Below are 21,305 nucleotides of genomic sequence, written 5' to 3' on the forward strand. Positions count from 1 at the left end.
AAGTCAATAAATCAATAACTTTAACTAAAAAGTGACATTTTCAGTATCTGGACTTGAATAATTAAGAATAACTTTCGTAAAAGAGGAAAATCAAATAATGTTCCTACTTTCCCCCGTTTCTCTCTTTAAGGGAAATTGTACTTATATGACTAACATAAAATAATTGAAACTAGAACTATTGTTTTTATAAAAAATAATAAAAAAATCTTCTTCACAGTAGTTCTATATAGTTAGGTAGGTATATCATCATCATACCATACATCTACTTAAGCGGAAATATTACAGTTTAGTAAAAAAATACACATCAAGATTAGAGCAATTTTTCCCTAAGAGTATAAAAGTAACATTTGCTATGGTTACTGTACACGATTTCAATCTAAATATATTACTTTAGTAAGCTGTCGATATATTGTTGTCAGCAATAAATTCTGTTAATAAATATTTTATGCAGCTAATTTATTTTGATTGAACATCTATTGTATCTGGTTTCAGTAATTGTTTTATGTAATGATATTATGTTTATATAACATACTTCACGATTCCACCCGTGATAAAAAATACCCTTTCGCCCCAAATCGAAATTTAATAGGCCAGTGGCGAATCTGTAGTCATATGATGCCAATAAATATCCCAAACCCAACGCAGCTTTTTAAGTTATATTGTATTTTATTTATTTTAAAAAATTATAACGTAAAAAAATCTTCCCTGGTCAATGCCCGCGCGACCCCTGAGAACCCGACTTACCCTTTAGCAGTTACGTCACTGATATCGATACACTTTAGACACTAAAAAATATTTCAAAATATATTGAAGCGGTGATGATTCAATGGTTAGGTAAGATCGTCAGCCTCAGATCAGTCAGATCGTAAGGTCCGAGATTCGTGAGTTTGTATAACAGTTTTACTCATGTATGAGAGCACCAGTTGCTTCCAAAACCTGCACACTGGTTGACAGTTTAGTTACTGGACGTTTTACATTAGAATTATTGTATAATAAGAAATTTAACTTATTTAATTACTTTCACATTTTTCAAAGTAGATACTCTTACGTTTTAAAAAATAAACTGAAAGATTACTAAACGCTTAAATCAACCCATTAAAGTCCCTAGCCAAATATTTTTATAAATATGAATGAAATCAACGTCTTATCAAAATCCATATTATATCCATACGGAACAAAACGTGAACTAACGTCTGTGAATCAGATCTCGTTCAATTAACAAAAGCAACATCAGTTGCATAACTAAACGTTGCAAGTAGGCTGGTTCGGCATTGACCTTTACCTCGGCAAGAGTTCATACATCACGCTTCACTGGTTCCCGTTTAAAGGCAAACCACTTGCATTTCTCACTTTTATTTTTTACTATACCTGTTGTATATCTATAGTTAGTATGTTGAAAGTTGTTCTAGCGGACACTTGGTTCCTACGCTTAACGGCTGAGGAAGCAATCGGGAAAGCATTCAGATGATAGAGATTGAAAAGTTTTACTGTTTGAAAATTATTGTAATTTATTTTAGTATGAGGAATTGATGTTTAAATTTAATTAAATGGGACAAATAAGATAAACAATAATAATAAAAGATTTTTTCATTTACGTAATCTACATAAATATGTAGAACTCACATAACCTGGACATAAATAATTTCCTTTTGTATGTTCAAGAAAACGGAAACTACCGAATTGGATATCGAACTGGGTAAAAATAAAAAACAAATGTGTTTTAATAAAATAAAAACGATTACTTTTTTGTCGAATTAAAGTACCTATATGTTAGGAATGCTTTTTGACTTTCAAATTGTTAGGTCACAGGATCACTGTCATAAATCACTATACTCGTATTTTATTATTTTTTGACATTAGAAAAAAGTATCTGATTTGACTTGTGGAAAATGTGAAAAATAGGCTATTGAACAATGGATACCCGATACTAATATACCTATGTATAATATAAAGGAGTAATAAGATTATAATAAAAAATAATTTACTGATGTTGTTTCACTTTACAACTTTAGCCTTGCAAATCGTATCGTAAAACGCGTGACTCGGTTGGATCCGTGCTTTGTGTAGTGACGTCATAATACTGCATTTATATATTGTCACATGACATTTATCCGCCATGAGTCCTGCCGGATCCGAATTCTGACAATCGTGGTTCCGTTTGCAGAATTGACCATCGGAATTCAGTGACGTTAGAATTAGATTAGACCGTCAGAATTAGATCGTTAGAATTAGATCAGACAGTTCAGTCCCGGCTTCGCTCGGGTAAAACCAACACAAATTATTACACACCTAAAGCACAGATTACTTTACTTCCAGTACCGAAAGCTTCCTCAGGAATTACACTATTTATTTAAAACCCGTATCAAAATATGTTGCGTAGTTTTATAGATTTAAGCATATACATATAGGGACAAACAGACAGCGAGAAGTTAATATAGAAAATAATTAATTGTATTTCACGAGATTTTTTTCTATAAAAAACCGAATTAGGTATTAAATTAAATACATCACCTGCTTAGATAGTTTTTAACTAATAATATCTACAATAAACGCTCACTGTGGCGTGTGGTTCCGCCCTAGTATAGGACACACACTGTCCTCCCGTGGATGTTGTACGAAACGACCAAAGCACACACAACCTAGGCAACTGATAAGCCACAATATCATTCCTAAGGCGGGGTGACGTCAGTCACAGTGATTTTACAACCGGCCGCCGGTTGTAAAATCACGGCCGAATCTTCAAAATTTTAAGGTTTGTTATTTTTCGATGGTCCCGGGCTTCGCGGCTTCACAACTCCGAACGCTAAGAAATGAGAGAAACGATAAACGCTAAATCTGCCTATAATTTTCATCACGTTTCCTTGTATGTTGTCCTCTATATCCCGTTATCAATGTCTTCGTCCGACTTCATTATGGCAATTATAAGTTAATTGTAAAGATTACACTCCGCCCGCCCGCGGCTTTGTGGCGGTCCTCTCACGTTCAATGTCAAGGTAACAAGTTCGATGATCGCCTTTTACGCCGGTTTATTGACGGCTTATCGTGCAACCGACTTGACATTTTAGTAACTCACCTTTACCTGTTTTTCCCTAAATGCTATAAACAAAGTACCTAAAATAAAATGTATCACAATGTCGATATTTTTTTTATTACTCGTAAAATCAAAATATAATTTACTATCCAATACTATTCAAGTACATACATATCTAAATATGATTTGATAAGTAGGTAGGTAATACTTATATTAAGTATAAAAGTAGGTAAAAACAAAATTGTTTCTACTTAGATTTTCTTTATTACATTTTATTTTTTACTGCTATTGATCATGCACAAAATAGTTAATTTACATACGAGCTGAACACATTTCATGCTTATTACGGCATTACTTTGTGAGAAGAGCCGAGAACCACAATGAAAAATCTTTAAAACCATCGAACAAAGGCATTTCAGCATGACATGCTGCTAAGCGTAGCTAATAAAGACTACTTTTATTTATTTTAGGAAAATTACCTACCATTTACCAATATTTTAATTACGTACGCAATTCAAATTGTATTATTAGACTAGGAAGCAATCGATCGAATCGAAAAAATAAATTAGACTGCAACAAAATCACTTGTCATGTTCATTACAAAAAGTTACTGGTGCAACTCACAGTGAGTTGCACCAGTAACTTTGACGTAAACTTGAAGCGCAGAAAAACGCAGAGTACCTACGCTATTTTATCTAAACATCGGACTGGTGCAACTCACACTGAGTAGGTGTGCATACTCAGTGCAAGTAAACACTACAGTACAAGTAAAGCACACTAACCATTCGAAATACATACATATTCCTCGGGGCTTCGCTCCCGTGGGAATTTCGGGGTGAAAAGTACCCTATGTTAACGCATAGAGTACTTCTATATACTAGGTTATATTCTACCCGTGTACCAAATTTCATAATAATCCGTCTAGAAGATTTCGCGTGGAGTAACAGACACATACATCCTCACAAGTGTTCACATTTATAATATTCGTAGGATTGAAATTTAGATTTAACTTTATAAACAATGATAATATCGGCGGAAAGATTAGAATAATAAAATATTTGTATCGTTAATAGGTACTGATAATATTATAGAATTGTATAAAGTATTGCAAAAAAATATTATATTAAAGGAATATGTATTGTACTTAACTTATATATTTTTTCATTCCTCATACTAGGAAAGTAACCAGTGTATGTTTGATCATAATATTAGAGAAGATGTGAAATCCCATTACTTCTGATGTAATTAACTTCTCATCAATGACGGGAAATCAATTTTAAAAATGGACTTCATACGTAGAAAAAAAAACAAATATTAAAAAATATTTTGTTCTTCGGATTTCCCAGCCAGTGTGAATTTAAAAAAATCTTAGCCAGACGAACTGCCCTGCCGCGAGTTCCATATTAGCAATTCATATATTATAGGAGCGAAGTTAAAATTAAAAATAATACCAGTAATACAAAGCTATTCCCGAGTTGGAATTTATCACTACGTTCTGTCGTCTAAATACCGATTGATTCCTCTTTCTTACCTCGATATCTCTATTTTCTTTACTCGTAATAGAACATAAGCTTATATTGATTTTATTTGAAGACCTATGCTATATATCGAGAACTCGATTATGTGCAATTGTTATGTTGTCGTAAAACCTGACTGACTCGTCACAAAACAATAATAAAATATAAATCTTGTCAATCCAGTAAATGATTAGTGTAGGTACACTCGTACACTCAACAGCACGAGCTCTCTCAAATTCATTAACCCTTACACCGCGGCAGATGAATGCAACGTAGGAAAGTTCTCTCCTTTGTTGTCTGTTGTTCAATCTCCGATTTCTACTATTCATTATTTTTTACCAGTATTATTTTCACCAAGTAAAAGTGAACAAAGATTTTTTTTTTATCAGGCACGAAGTCGTATTTATTCCTAATTCCCAAGCGCATTCGCTCTTTACAACGATTTTTTTTTAATCTTTGTAAAGAGCGAAATTGTGTACAAAGATTTTTTAAAATCTTTGTAAAACCGATCTAATTTATCTATAACTCAATGGAATTATAAGAAACGGGACTAAGTAGGTAATAAGGAATGAAAACCATTGTCTTGTAATTGTCAATGACAAAGCATGCGGTAGTTTGTACTCACAGATACTATACCGGAAATAGTTTATAGCCAAGTCGTGTCGTGCCCTAGACTTTAGGTCATACGATAAAATAATAAGCACTCGATATGGGATCAATGTTAAACGAGACCTTTTTATGTCATTATACATATATTATCGACTCAGCATTATCACATCGGAAAACAAGAGGAAAATAAGATCAAGTTTAGACATCCTGATTTTTTAAAATTGTTAGTGTACATGCGGCCCGTCCTGGCTTCGCTCGGGTAAAAACAGTAAATTACACACCTAAACCTTCCTCAGTTATTTATTTATTGGCGAAAACCTCATGAAAATCCGTGTAGTAGTTTTTGTGTTTATCGCAGCCAGACAGAGGACTTCGTTTTATAATATGTAAGGATAAGGATAGTAAAATACATCTATTGATCTGGCTTACATTTGTATTAAATATACTTACTTATATTTAAAACCGAATTGAAGAATATATATAATGTATATAATATCGAATGTTAGTCTAATTTATGATTTTAGTATTCTATAGACTTTCACTCGCTTCCAGTGAAGGAACACCGTGGTGAGGAAACCTTCTATTTGGTGAAAGCAATGGCAAATTTTCAGTTATATTTTAGTTCGTAACTGATTTTCTGCAAAAATTAATATTTTGTAATCAAGAAACAAGTGGATCACCAGTACCACCGACAGAGAAATTTTTGAAAATGCATTTTTCTAAATCATATAGACATTTATTAATTGTATAAGTATTTCATTATTTTAGCTGTGTTATCAATAACTAGATTTTACCCGGGGCTTCGCTCCCGTGAGAATTTTGAGATAAAATATAGCCTAAGCAATCTTGGATAATGTACCTTTCTAATGGTGAAAGATTTTTTGAAATCGGTTCCGTAGTTTCGGACATTACCTAACTCAAACATACAAACTCACAAACGCTTACCTCTTTATAATAATAGTATAGATTTACTGTTAAAAATATATATAAGTAATAATTTATATGTATAAATCTATGTTAGGTAACCCAAGATGATTGTAACACAAGTCACATGCCCTATATGTAATTGATTTCATTATGATTCTAGTTGTTGTATCCACAAGCTATTAAAATCGTGACTAAATAGCAATTAATAGCATTTAAATCAGTCGCCTACAATAGGACTCGCAACAAAAGTCTTAAGGTGTATTCACACAAATAATATTTAATACAGACAAGTTCAGTCAACTGGAAAGTGACTGAACTCTCTGCCAGCCCGCATGTTCATGGTTTCATTCTTGGCCGTAACGCCTCGGTACTTTAAAATTTTGAAGATTTGACTATGATTTTGACCGGCCTGATGGCAATCCTCTCCATGTTATTGTTTGCCTATAAGCTGTCAAATAATTTTTGACTTTATTCGTCTCGTATCCAATCCATATCAACGAGAGAATAATTATGTAATAGTCTTATTTTCAACGTTATACACTCAGCTGCTTCTCTTCTATTTAATGTTGTCCAACTTGCCCGAAATATTTATTACTTATACCTTTATATGCGTCATATTGAAGAGCTATACGTTTTACCTTGTAAAATTTCTCTACAGCGTGACTTCCCAGTTAGACAATGCCTTATAAACAGTCAACATTATTTTAATTCAAGGTAATACAACCGGACATAAATGCATGGATCGACCTAATCTCAAGACCTGAGATAAACGTGCCTTTATACAATTTCCAGGTGCCACAGATAAAAATATTTTGAATACCTTAAAAGCCGGTTCAAACCAGTTCAGTTTGGTCAACTGTCTAATCGCAGTGTAAATTAAACTTTACCTCTCTCATAATTTGCGTCTTCTTGGTTACATTCGGAGCTGTGACCCTCAAAGCCTATTCGCGTAAAAATATAATCACTAAATTTTGATGATTTAGCTATGATTTACAACCGGCCGCCTGCCTGACGTCAACCCTTTTTGGAAATGCTATTATTGCCTATAATTAAGGCTATGTATCCCTCATTTAATCCTCGTACGACATCCTGCCTGGTCGACCTGTTCTAGGGCGGAACCACACCAAGTAAATTAAACTTTATATTGTCACCCAAAGAAACGTACAAAGTTAAAGTATCTTAAATTGAAAATATCAATTGATTTTAGACAAAACTTCCCCGTCCTGAAAGTTTAAGAAACAGTCTAAGAGAAGAACAGAAAATAGATCAATCAACTCCAAGTCCAGTAGTCTGCCTTGCCATCCAAGGCGGCCGTGGTTTCGAGCCCCATGAGAACCATAACTCGGTACCTTATGAATTGGAGGTTTGCCTATATAAATAGGCAACATACTAAATTAGTTGGTACTAATTTAGTATTTTGCCTATTTATATAGGTGATTTTATATTATATTATATAGGTGATTTTATATTATATAGGTGATATGATTTTCCAAGAAATAACAAAATTCGTGATATTTTAGATGTCGTTGAATTCCTTTTCGACGTTAGTTCGTTTATTAAGTCTGTTAATTTTTCAGTGAAGAATTAACTATAGCCGGTTGCAAGACAAAACAAGTACTTAGTATTTTTTTATTATCGTCATAAAAAAGCTAGAAATTGTCAGTAGCAATAAAAACGCGATCATCAAATAAAACAAGAGTTGTCAACAATTATAACAGTTTTGCAGTACGTCGGTAATTTAACCCTTTGGTGTTAGATTACGACAGTGGCGTAGCTAGATAGCCAATAAGCCCTGGTGCAAAGAATATGTGGGGCCCCACCGTATCTAAGCTGCAGAAAATGAGAGTTAATTTATTTATGGAATGTATGTCTCTTTTTATCATCTTCGCATACTCCCGGTTGAATTCAGGACTGTTACCCCGGGCTTTGACGCATTCAAATTGGAAATATTGTTGCTTATCTAGCTTCTAAGGCCTTTACTAGACTTGTGAGACATCCGCTGGAGGTAATGAAGTGGCCATATTCCACGAACGAAACGTCTACGTATGTAAAGCCAAACTACAAAAAATACTCAATGATAAATGTGCGAAAATAGAAGTAGCCCTGAGCTTGGGGGCCCGCGCCGGTGCAAGACCCCGTCTCTGATCGCTGGTTTACGACGAAACTCGTAGAAATGCACTTAGTATGGCATCTTTAGTTAGTGCGACATCAATACGCAAATACGGGCGTCAGAATTGAGTGTTAGTCTCCAATTGGGATCAATTGACTTTAGCAAACCCTGTGACTAAGGGCTTGATTTGGTATGGCAACATTTCATTTTAGTTTCAATATTGTAGATTATGTCTATATTTTTAATACGTTTCTTCTCTTTAGTATTCTTTAGTGTATTTTGACGGTAATATAAAAATATTATTTTTATTTACACTTTATTGCACAAAAATACCATAATTTCTAGAGGCAGTCGACCATTGTGTCATACAGGGAATGCTATGATTGCAAAACTATCGATAATTTTAATCGAAAAAGGCTATACTATCGATTAGCCTATCGATAGTATCGATAGCTATATTGTTGCAGTACTATTTGGTCAATTACAATACTATGGTTGGTATCCTTAGTATCGAAATGTGATGGCAATTAGACTATCGATACTATTGCTCTGCAATACTTACATAAACTCTCGACAGTATCGAGTCTAACCGTCATCACACTATCAATAGTCTATCGAAACACTATCGATAGTTGACTATGGAGTGGCATCACTAAAACAAATGTACTTCTATTCTATTTTATACTATAAGCATGGACGTATAAAAAATATTGTTCATAGTTATTGATAGTATATCGATAGGCTAATCGATCTTCATAGTCGTATTCCTCATGGCAGAGGGTCGTGGTCATTACGTGGAATGAAACACACACAACAACTTTCTTGGCATTATTAATGGAGTGGTTTGCCATTGCCTTCTCCATTTGACACACAAGTTAATAACAATCAACCGGTGTGCAGGTTTCCTCACGATGTTTTCCTTCACCGGAAGCAAGCGGTGGTCAATGAAAACTACTATATATGAGTCAGATTTGAATACAAACTCATATGGCACGAGTAGGATTCGAACCTGGACCTTCACACAGGCGGGCGTCTTAACCATTACACCACCGCCGCTTCTAGTGGGGTAGGGTAATCGATAGTGTAGGCTAATCGATATCTAGGCTAATCGATAGTATAGCCTTTTTCTTACAGAGAACAAAGAGTTTTTTTTCACAGATATACTTATAGTCATGGGACTATAAGTATATCTGTGAAAAAAAACTCTTTATGATCTTTTTTGAAGAACATATTTAATATACTATGTATACATCCGAAACATTGTAATCTACCGACATCTATATTCAAATGAGAAATCAATCAAATCAATATGATAAATCTTTATAAAATATTCCTTCAAATTGTTAATAGATATTCAAATTGAGATTATTAACATCAAAGTGAATAATGTCATTATTAGAAATAAATATGAATTAGTTACATAACGTAACTATATAATACGTATATAATTACCCTTTATTGGTCTGACTAAAATAATTTGTAAAAATAATGACGGTAGTCCAAAAATTAAATTCAGTGTAAACAAGTTGATTACTGAACGAGCATACTTATAGAAAATCAAGGAAAATAAGAGATCCCATCCAATCCAAATAACTACTTAAAAAACGTTGATTTGGTAAAATGTCCACGAACGTAATTGTTAGTATTGTTTATTAGCCGTATGAGTAGGTATTTTTCCGACATCTTACATTTTATGAGTACATTGTTACATCAAAGCCGACTGACACGTATTGAGTTGTTTTACCCTTTTGAGTCTTCGGGTAAATTAATTCGGCTAAGTACTAAATCTATTGTGTAGATTACCTACCTTGGCGTACTAACCAAGGCCCCAAGAAGGAAACAGGAATACTCTCTCATCTCCGCATATTCCTATATCCATTAAGGGCTGTGACACCGCGAAATCCGCGATCAGCGTAAAAATAACCTTAAAATTTTGAAGATTCGCCTTGGATCCGGCTGCCTGCATGACGGCAACCCTTGACAACCAGCAATGCTTTCCAACAATAATTGTTGCCTATCACATCACGGGAGGATATAGACTAGTCTATTCTAGGGCGGAACCACACTCCAGATTTGGGAACACTCTGAGATGATAAAGATATCATTTGGCTTTCAAACATTCTATATATAACTTTGGCCTGGGCTCCGTCATTTTGACATCCGAAGACAAACAACGCAGAACAACAAAGAAATTATATGAAATTTCGATGTACGACAACGCACTTCAGTATCAAAATCTATAGAAAACAACAGAGGTACGTGCTACGCCGTCACAACGGAGCACGACTGAGCAATGGTGCATGGCTCTATGTCCACTTGTCCAGCAATGGCTGAGATGATGATGTGTGATGATGAAAATGTAAACTTTCCAGCTGGGCGACGAGCTGCCGGCCCAGTTGGCGGAGCTGGACTTGCGGCCGCGGAAGATGACCCAGCCCGCCTTCTCTTTGCGACGAGTCACCAAGGATGACAAAGAGGAAATTATCAGATTCCTTAGGAGGTACCTCCAACTTCTTCTTACATTAGATCCTTTTAGTTTTCTTGGTTGTATTTTTCCTTGGATATATTCACAAGATTTGCATAATGCTATTTCGAAAAACTTCATTGATTACAAATAATGGAACTTATTCGAAAACTTATTAAATACAAGTTATTAAAATCACAGACATTTAATTTATGTAAATTTAAAAATGTATTAACTAAAATACCTGACTATATGCAAGAGTGACGTGAGGCGATGAATCCCCGCGAGCTCTTTTTTAAGATTCCGCTGCATTTTACAATCTGCCTAGTGTCAACCAAACGAATTCTTTGGGAATGGTTTCTCTATCAGCTATATCAAGGCAATGCGTATATGTCGCTTTATACGACGAATAAAATATAGTCACATTCTAGTGCGGAAACACACGTGGAAACACACGCCACGGAAGGATTCTTTCATCTTAATTAATTATTTCCTTACCAATTAGGTCTTATTGTGTTAGTGACTGCAAACCAAGGTTTCCACGACGTGCCTGGTCTATAAATCAATCAGGGCCTAAGTTATTGTTGAGATATACATAAAACATGAGCATTATTAAATCATGTAAAACTGTCGCAGTAAATAGCTGTTACTAGGAGACCTACTACAGTGCTTGTTTTGCATAATTAAATAATATCTAGTTAGGATTTAACTGAGAAATAACTTGACATGTTACTGTCAACACCCTCTCGTGGAATAGACAAATGCTATTCAGTGTGTAATTATGTTTATTATTTTAAATTTACGCATTTCATAAATAATAGAGTAAAATAATCAAATGAAAATTAAATATTGCAATGAAATATTTCAGTTTTTTCACCTTATTAACGCTGAAAACAAGTGATTTAATTGTAATATTCGTTTCAGACCGCTGACAATGATGATGATAAATTAAAAAATCAAATGAAATGTGTATTTGTAATTTATCGGAATAAGTTTCCATGTGCACATTGGACATTTAATACCAAACAGCCTTACTAATAAATACCATACTTAGGTATCTAATCTCAAGAAACAAAAACTTTTTTCCCAAAATGATATTTTTATTTCAGATTCTTCTTCCAAGACGAGCCGATGAACTTAGCAGTGAACTTGCTGGAAACCCCCAACTCCCGCTGTGAGGAGCTAGAAGAGTATTCAGCATCCACCCTGGAGCAGGGCCTCTCCCTCGCCACAGTTGATGAGCACGGCCAGATCGTGGGGGTCATCCTCAATGGACTGGCTAGAAGAGAGGTATGTTGCATCCTTATCCATCCTCCTTTTTTTTAATTTATGATCGGTGGTTCGAAACTTAAATATTTGATTTATTCATATAAATTCTGTTAAATAGCTACTATCATGCTACTACATTTTGTTCCACTTAAAAACCACAAGATGCGTGGTCATGTTGTAAATAAAGCAACATTAAAGTATTTGCTCCCTGTAAAGTAGATGTTTATCTACGAATTACGCTTTTGTTTCATAGTCACGTTAGTAAAACGATTCGTTTTAGCTAATGGGTTAATTATTGGATCGATGTCATGGGCTAGTGATGATATCGATCAATTAGCTCATTTTGTATCATGCTTCACGCACTGGATTGTGACGTCATAACAAAATGTTCCAATTCCAATGGCTTGTACGATCTGCCTTTTTAGAATAAATTATTCCGTGTAGAAATTGCGGTTACTGTAATGAGTTGATGGCTTTAAATTAAATAAAATAATGGTGATCTGATTTAAAACACTGCGTATTTCGATATACTCGTATTAAGAACTATAGAGTATTTATAGAGTGAGAAGACAGGCTGAGCGATGTATACGCTGATAAAGGTTGTTGATTTAGAATTGCCAATAAGATGAAAGTTTTAGATGAGTACCTATTTATTTAATTATATCGTCTTTAAGTGGATAGCGCTGTATTGGTGGCGCGTCTTATTGGTATTCACTATTATGATTCGCCGAGTCGATAAGCTAAGAAGAAGATAATTAAGAATCTATTAATTAATTACTTATAGTAGCTAATATACTATAAAGCAACATGAATATCTTTAGACTGGAAGCCAAATTAGAACTGATTTGCAACGGACAGAACACATTGTAAGTAAATTCAACTTCCGTGCAGGTGTCCAGTCCAATGGAAACTGACCATAGATAAGACTGACCATAAACTTAGCTGCGTCAACTATAGCAGTGACTGGACTAAATGGTGTTATTAATTGCTATTATCAGCAATTACATACATTTATAGCCGCATTGGGATAAATAGTATTCCTTTATAATTATTTGTTACAAGAAAATTAAAACAACTTAGTTAAATTGCACATAAAAATTCTCTCAATGTATTTTCCGCAAATCACATTGATGGGAAAAATAAATGTTGGATAAATAGTTATTTTGTAAAATAATAATAAAAGGAAACGGATACAGCTCACATAGATTTACTTGTTTTGTGTATAATAACGAGAGTACACTAATATTTTATTTCCAATATTCTATGTATACGAGTACATTGTAAAATTATTTTAAAATAATATATTTAAAAATTCAATTTTCTCAGGTTTTTATGTTATATCATAAGATAAATCATATTAGTTTTGATTCGTACAACAGGTTTTAAATACGATAGGCTGCTATTTATGTATCCGGAACTGGCCAATAATTCTAGAATATTTAAAAAGTAATTACAACATTTGAAAATAGAACTCTTCGGCTAGAGAATAAATATTTTTCATGTCCCTGTCATTTGTTTTTTTCAATTGGCGCCAATTTTGAAAATAGCTTGTCTTCATTGCCATGGATTTAACTCGTGAACATTTTCGCGCGATGATTTATTATGATTTTCGGCGTGGATTAACTCAAAAACAGTGCATCGAACAACTGATTTTAACTTTTGGAGATGAAGCACCATCGAAAACCACTGTGTATTATTGGTTTAAGGAATTTCAACGTGGACGGTCTATGCTCACGGATGAAATTAAGGAGGGTCGTCCTAAATCGGTAGTGGTACAACAAAATATTGATGCTGTGCGACAATTAGTAATGCAAGATCGTCATGTTACATACCGCGAGATAGAGGCGTCTCTGGGCATTAGTATGACGAGTATACACGCGATATTACACGAACATTTAATTGTTAAAAAAATTTGTTCGCGTTGGATTCCGCACAACTTGAGCGTAGATCAAAAACAGGCTCGTGTCGACTGGTGTAAGAAAATGATAAAAAAATACAACCGTGGCACGTCAAAAGCTGTTTATAATATCTACACAGGTGACGAAACCTGGATCTATGCTTATGACCCTGAAACTAAACAGCAGTCAACGGTGTGGGTCTTTCAAGATGAACCGAATCCAACAAAAGTTGTTCGTGCGAGAAGCACTTTAAAGCAAATGGTCGCTTGTTTTTTTGGTATCAACGGACATGTAGCTACAGTGCCACTAGAGAATAGTAGGACGGTTAATTCTGAATGGTACACCACCATTTGTTTGCCAGAAGTCTTTGAAAAAATACGAAAGAACAACCCACAACGCAGAATCATACTTCATCACGACAATGCTAGCTGCCACAAGTCGGCTGAAACAAATAATTTTTTGGAGGGTCAAAAGATTGAATTGACGGGTCATCCGCCGTACAGCCCCGACCTGGCACCCAATGATTTTTATTTATTTCCAAACATTAAAAATAAATTACGTGGTCAACGTTTTTCGAGCCGCGAAGAGGCCGTTGATGCGTTCAAAACACACGTTTTGGACATACCTCAATCAGAATGGAAAAAGTGCTTTGAAAATTGGTTTCATCGTATGCAGAAGTGCATAGATCATCGCGGAGAATACTTCGAGAAACAATAAAACCATATGTAATAATATATGTTTGTTTAATTTTGTTATTCCGGATACATAAATAGCAGCCCTCGTAAGTATAAAACAAAACGGTATTTTATTAAAACGATTATAATATTCTTGAACATATTACATTACACAATATTAGCCACTTTATGATACTTTAATCAAGAAGTCAATTCTTTAAATAGGTACCTACTCTATACAATAGCTAGGTAGGTATATTACACCTAACCTACTTACAGTTACTGACCAATGCAAAAACTGACTGTTTAATATTAGCAAGGAAGTAGGTCTGTGCGGTTGTCATCTTAAATAATTAACGTGACTGGTCCATCTCGATCTCAAGGACGCAAAGGAAAGGTTCACGCTTGACTGGTTGTCGTGCTCCAGTGGTCCCACACAAATTGCTCTGTTTCTCATAGGTACTGCCACAAAAACACGGCAAAATCCGTGGAACTTGCCCGAATATCCATTTTTTCCTGTTGGAAATTGTTTGACGCACTTTTGGTAGAGAGAGGATTCATAGAAATCAGATTGAGGATAATTTTATTTGGATTGTTGATCAAACTAACCACAGAATGATTTATCGGATATGTGTCGTAAATTGTTCTCTAAAATTATCATTTTTATTTATTTATTTTATTAACACACACCCAGATTACAACTATTAGATACTACTAAATGTTCATGTTGTATGTTTAGAAAACACTCCAATTTTAATATATAAATTATTTTCTGTTACTTCTTTTCTTCGTTAATTTTATTTTTAAGTGAAAGGAAAATTCTATTTTTAACTTTTTATTCGAATATTGTGTTATTTCGCAAGCGAACAAGCTTGTTATGCACATTTATTTCGTGGAACAGACTCAATCTACATATACACTATTGGGAAACATTTCGCCAAACTTTGGTGGTTTGGCATACATTGCACTAAATAAAAGACCTTATACAAATTATGCCAGGTTCATATTGTTCAATCATTCGCGTCAGCGGCGCGGCGGCATCTGTCTGAGTTCTGGGATAGTGTATAGTATATGGATGCCCATAAGCTGGCTACACAATATTAACTTTATCTTTTGCAATCCATTGTTGCAGGACGTAGACTACTCAGACAAGTCATCGGACTGTCCGAACGAGAAGTTCCGCCGCATCCTGCAAGTGCTGGGACACCTAGACCGTGAGGCCAAGATCTGGGAGAAGCTGCCAGAGTCCTGCTCTCGGGTGGTGGAAATCAGGATAGCGTCCACGCACTCGGATTGGCGGGGGCGGGGCCTCATGAGAGTGCTGTGCGAGGAGACTGAGTGAGTTGCTGTTCAATATTTATCCCGGCTCGTACCTAGCCGGGTCGCTAGTAAATAAATAGGTATAAAACGTGCGAATAAAACTGTAAGTGGGCTATAATTTGGAAAATCATAATTTACTATACACACACTATACTAAATTTAAAATATTAACAAAAATGTTCCAAAAAAATTTGAGCTAAATGTTTGTGCCCCAAGCTACATTAGAAATACAAAAAAAAATGGGGAATTAATATAGACCCGCTGTCAGTCTTTTTGATAATTTGCCTATGCCGCAGGGCGTACGCTTGATGATATACATATAAGTAATTTGTATTATTTTTAATTTAATTTATTTTCAAGTTTGATTTAATTTAATAATTGTATCATATTTTTTGGAAATAAATAAATATTTTTAGGCACATATGGAACTAAATCCTGATTATTTCTTTATTATTAATTAATAACCCTTCGGAACCTAAGTTATATAAGTACCTGTAAACCATTATCATACATACAAATAAAATAATAAATTTATTAACCAAATTATGAAAAATACATATTATTATTTTTTTAATTCACCATCATTTTCACACTATTTTCGGCTCACCTCAGCCGCGAGGACAGTGATAGATAAGCCGTAGGCTAAATAATTATGTTTACACCTTTTAGATACGGAAGTATGAAAATGAAAATACAATAATAAACATGATAAAATCTCATAAAAAATACAATTCCCGATGTCGTACTCGGTTAAGCTTGGTCCATTTGCAACTGACGGACCGCAAAATATCGGTAGTTATCGAGCTGTTTAAATGTATCATATCATGACCGTATCTTTTTGCCGACTAAGTATATTCCATGCCATTCAATAAAAGATTAAATAAAAACGTATCGAGTTATAAAAAAGAACCCGGAAATATAACACCCAATTAAAAAAAAAGTTTAAGTAGGTAGGTCTGCATGGCAACCGAGTGAGCAACATAACAAAAAGTTTATATTATCTTTATTTTATTTGCCTACAAGAGTCTTGAGTTTGTACCTACCTAGTGGTTATATAATATATAGGTAGGTACATTAATTTAATAGGTTTGAAAATGCTTGTACTAAAAAATAATGTTCTAGAAAATTGGTACTATTGTTATTAAAGACGTACCAATTACATAACACAAATTGTGTCAAAATAAAAAATAGAGGCATATTTGGCACGATCTTGTTGAACACCAAAAAGCGTTAGGTTTTGGATAGGTATGATTATGATAATAATAGTTGATTGGAACCACAGAATTCAAAGTAGGTATCCTTTGTATATCCGTAGCAACGGGGATAACTAAGGCACAGATTATACTATAAACAAACAGAGTTCTATAAACATTGTATAATATTATTCCTATGATTTTCACAAACACATGACTCATTTATTTCAAAAATGTTAAACTTCAGATACATCAAGTCTTTGTCCGTTACAGCGGACAGGTTGACACGAGGATTATTGCATGGTGGCACTTAAATGCAGAAATAGTGCTGGTCAGCAACCAGCTGATGGGTTTACTATCGCTTATGAGATGCTAGATTTGAATAATACCTGTAAATATTCGATCTTTCTGAAATACATAATTAATATTATAAATGCGAAAGTCTTCTATCTAGACAGATATCTAGACAGACAGACGTCTGTTCCGTTTTAACGGCTAAACCGCTGGACCGTTGATGAAATTTGGTATGTTTATCGTTAAACGACTCCCGTTCAAACATAGGCAACTTCTACTTGATTTTTACTTTTATGATACGAATTATTAACATATCTACGAAAAAATTCAATAAAAACGTCAAACAAATATAGTTTTCGGCTATTTATTTAGTATTGTTGTGTCTTAAAAATTATAAAAACATTGATCTTTTGTTCGTTAGAGATTTTACTAACAAAGAATTTTCATAACAAAAGTTGAAAAAAGGCATAACACTTGCATGCATTGACCATTATTACTTATTCGGCTTTATTATCGAGCTCCACTTCGCGTCGCGCAAAAATTCCCGACGCGGTTGCACGCTTGTATCATAATCATAATGGACCGTTACAAAAGAAACATGCATGTGACTATTTCTAGAACGTATGTAATTGAATTCTTGCGAGTACAATAAGAATGTTGACATCTTCGCAATATAAATTAAGACGCGTGCGATCTTGTTGTTACAGCATACTCCGTAATAACGTTCAGAGGATGGCCGTATGACTGTCTGTGTGACATGACAAAGTAATTGTGCTCAATGTGCTCATGGTCTAATCAATTATTTTAATTGAGTGTTTTTCTTTTTATTTAAACATTTTGTTTATGCACCTTACAGACGAAAATACCTACTACTTATTAAAATAGATATGACGGGTAGATGGATAAAATTTATCCCGTTTATTCTACTGTTTACTGATTATAGTGAATATTTTTATGCTGTTTCAAAAACACAGTTTAAGCGAGCCAATTTTCCATACAGATCGACTCATGATCTAATGTATCAATTAGCGCTAAAATTAGCGTTTATTCGTCTGACGAACACGCAGTGTTCAAACGCATTGTTTACAAACTGATACTGACACACAAACAATGTATGACTCACCAAGCTGATATTTAATCAAAAAGTTTTTGCGATAAAACAATTTCCGTAAACATAAAAAAAGGATACACTCTAATGCAGCAAATAGATGAAGCTCCCAAAAATTATTTCCTTATCCTACAATCAATACATAGGTACCATTACTAAGTACTGTAAAACTTATGAGATTAATGCCACAGTCCTCGGACTACAAAGCATTTTATTTTCAAAAACTAAATTTACTTCTATTTTTTTTGTATTTCACTGATACTAGGCCCAGTTAAAAATCAGCGCTGGGTGTGCTTCCTGCGTGCCACAGCATAAAGCTGAAATGGGTTTCGGCTTCAGTTTTCGGTTAATATTAAGTTCTATCTAAAATTAGGTATGTAAATATGATTAATCGAATAATATTCCTTTCTTTCACTTTCGAATCGACATAATTTCACGGCGTTCGAAATATAAGAGTTTACTTCAAATATAGGAATGAGCACATACCTAATGGAACGATATTAAGTTTGGATATTGTGAACTGGATGGAAGTACTTAATGGATGATGTATTTGGATTGTAATTTAGCAAATAATGTTCCGTATGTAACGTTTAGTTTTTCGCACATTGTTCTATTGTGTTTTTCATATTACCCCTATCTGCGACCGCGAAGGCCCTGCAATCTTGAATGCTCTTCCCTACCAGGAAGTGTCAATAATTGGTCACTATTAAACAATAGCTGTCATTTCAATTCACATGTCACCAAAACTGCCTCTCATTATCTTGCAATAGATCCAATTACGATCATTGCTTCCTACAGTGTCAACTTTAATTTCGTTGGGTGACGCGGAAGGCGCACGCGCATTGTTTTGCCAAGTTATTATATACTCGGATTTTATTCAACAATCCGTGAAGGAATTTTGACTTCCGCGTGTAAATAAAACTGAGAGATGTAAAGAATAATTAAAAATTGACATAGTTTCGCATGGTAACTGAACTTTGCGCGAACTTTATTTCTTTAGGTGGCCTTATATTACAAAAGTGGTTACGGCTGACGGTTTAAAGTTCTTATGCCTTACGGAATTATGACTCTATACTGCAAGTTACTGACATCTGAACATACTTTATATTTTTGTTTCTAGCTGTAGCTCTGCTAATACATGTAGCTTTATCATAATAATCTCAGACACAAGTAGTCGTAGCTCCACCAGGGGCGGATTTTCCTACAAGTGCCGAGAACCAAATTACCACTAAAACTCATCCCAGTCTTCGAAAGAAGACAGATTCTGGCCGCTTCAAATACCAAATTGTAGAAAAAAATAATAAAGATTCCTAATTTGAATTCCAGACGGCTGGCTAAGTCCATCGGCGCAGGCGCGCTGCGCATGGACACGACGTCAGCTTTCTCTGCCGCCGCCGCTGAGCGACTGAAGTACAAGAAGGCGTACTCTGTCCTGTACGCTGACCTTCCGTACGCGCCGCAGCCAGAGACACCGCATCTAGAAGCTAGAGTCTATATCAAAGAACTGTGAGGTAAGTTGCTGGTGAACAGCTGTATCCAATCACTGGAAATACTTCATGGGGATTATTTCCAATCCCTATAAAGTTTATTAGTTACCACAGGAAAATAATGTTTTAGCTGGTAGGAATCTAGCTCTATGTGTAAAGTGAGCCCCTATATTCCGACTATCCTATACCCGACTCAGATCCATCCCGGTTAATCGATAATTATTTTGATCTTTCAGCACTGAACTACGTACCTAATCGAAAAAGTTATAGGCCTATTCACTTGGTTGTTCAAGGGATGTATTATTTCCACGCAAATATATTTTTAACAGGCAAAATAAATGCAAAAATTTTCAGAATTTAGGTGCCTGTTATTTCTTACTTCGCAAAAAATTGCGAAGTAAAACTATATAGTATAGTATTATCCCAATATTCTCAAGAAAATGCAACTTTACAATCATGTTTCCTTATTTACAGGTGATTGAAGAAAATGAAGATTAGAGTTAAGTGAAAATTAATCAATCACCACCACATACCACAGGCGTCGTTATTTGCTTCACTGTAGACTAGTCAAAGATTGGATTAAACAGAAAGTTTAACCATAGAACTACCTATATCTAAGTGTAATATAAATGATATCTATGGGTTTAACAGTATTTTGCATCCAATAATTCTTTTCTTGTCTGTTCCTTGCTTCCTTCCAGCTCTTACATATGATTGTAAAAACACATTTATTACATCCACTAGTAGAGCTAACAGGTACAGAAGTGCCGCAAAGCGACGCTACAGTCAACTACAATATATGTTCTTTATAGTTCCACTCCACATATAGCCAAATAATTGTAAATATTTCGTGGTGCAGACCGCACATCAAGTTCTATAATGATTTTTAATAATTTCGTAATAGTTTCTCTTCGTATATGCACAAAACTGCCTGTCAAAAAATAATAGTGTTAGCACAGTATTGCAACTGTGATAATAGATAAGTAGAATACTTCTATCAAAATGTAAAATGTGTTTCATATTTAGGGTACACCAAATTTTGCAAAAATATTGAAATAAATATCAAGACTTGCGTTTAAAAATATATGAAAATTATCACGCAACATAGATATTTATATGTTTTATAATGACAAAACATTAGATTTTAGCTAACTACAAGTACGTGTTTCTTTCTGCAGTAAGTGCAGTTCTGTAATTTGTACTTCGTATTCGGTCAATGTAAAATTAAGGTAATGTTACTGAATAAGTTATATAAGTCTAGAAATTATAACTAAGCACGCACCTACAATGTAGTTCCTTTTAAAATTTATTGTGATTTTAAGTATTATTACACTACATAGTAGTTTGTGATATATTCATTTTGATTTAGTTCTGTGTAATTGCTATTTTGTATACGTATTTAAG

General features: G+C 34.4%; 1 protein-coding gene across 1 annotated transcript in view; it reads left to right on the plus strand.

Annotated features, from left to right (window-relative positions):
- LOC128674472 (uncharacterized) overlaps positions 1-21,305 on the plus strand; it is a 28,722-nt gene that overhangs the window by 1,297 nt on the left and 6,120 nt on the right. The window contains exons 2-5 of the mRNA XM_053752993.2: positions 10,567-10,694; positions 11,768-11,948; positions 15,632-15,837; positions 19,741-19,921. Of these exons, the coding sequence (XP_053608968.1) occupies positions 10,567-10,694; positions 11,768-11,948; positions 15,632-15,837; positions 19,741-19,921 (696 nt within the window). The remainder of the gene's footprint in view (positions 1-10,566; positions 10,695-11,767; positions 11,949-15,631; positions 15,838-19,740; positions 19,922-21,305) is intronic.

This window comes from Plodia interpunctella, chromosome 12 (assembly GCF_027563975.2).
Source record: "Plodia interpunctella isolate USDA-ARS_2022_Savannah chromosome 12, ilPloInte3.2, whole genome shotgun sequence".
Classification (NCBI taxonomy): domain Eukaryota; kingdom Metazoa; phylum Arthropoda; class Insecta; order Lepidoptera; family Pyralidae; genus Plodia; species Plodia interpunctella.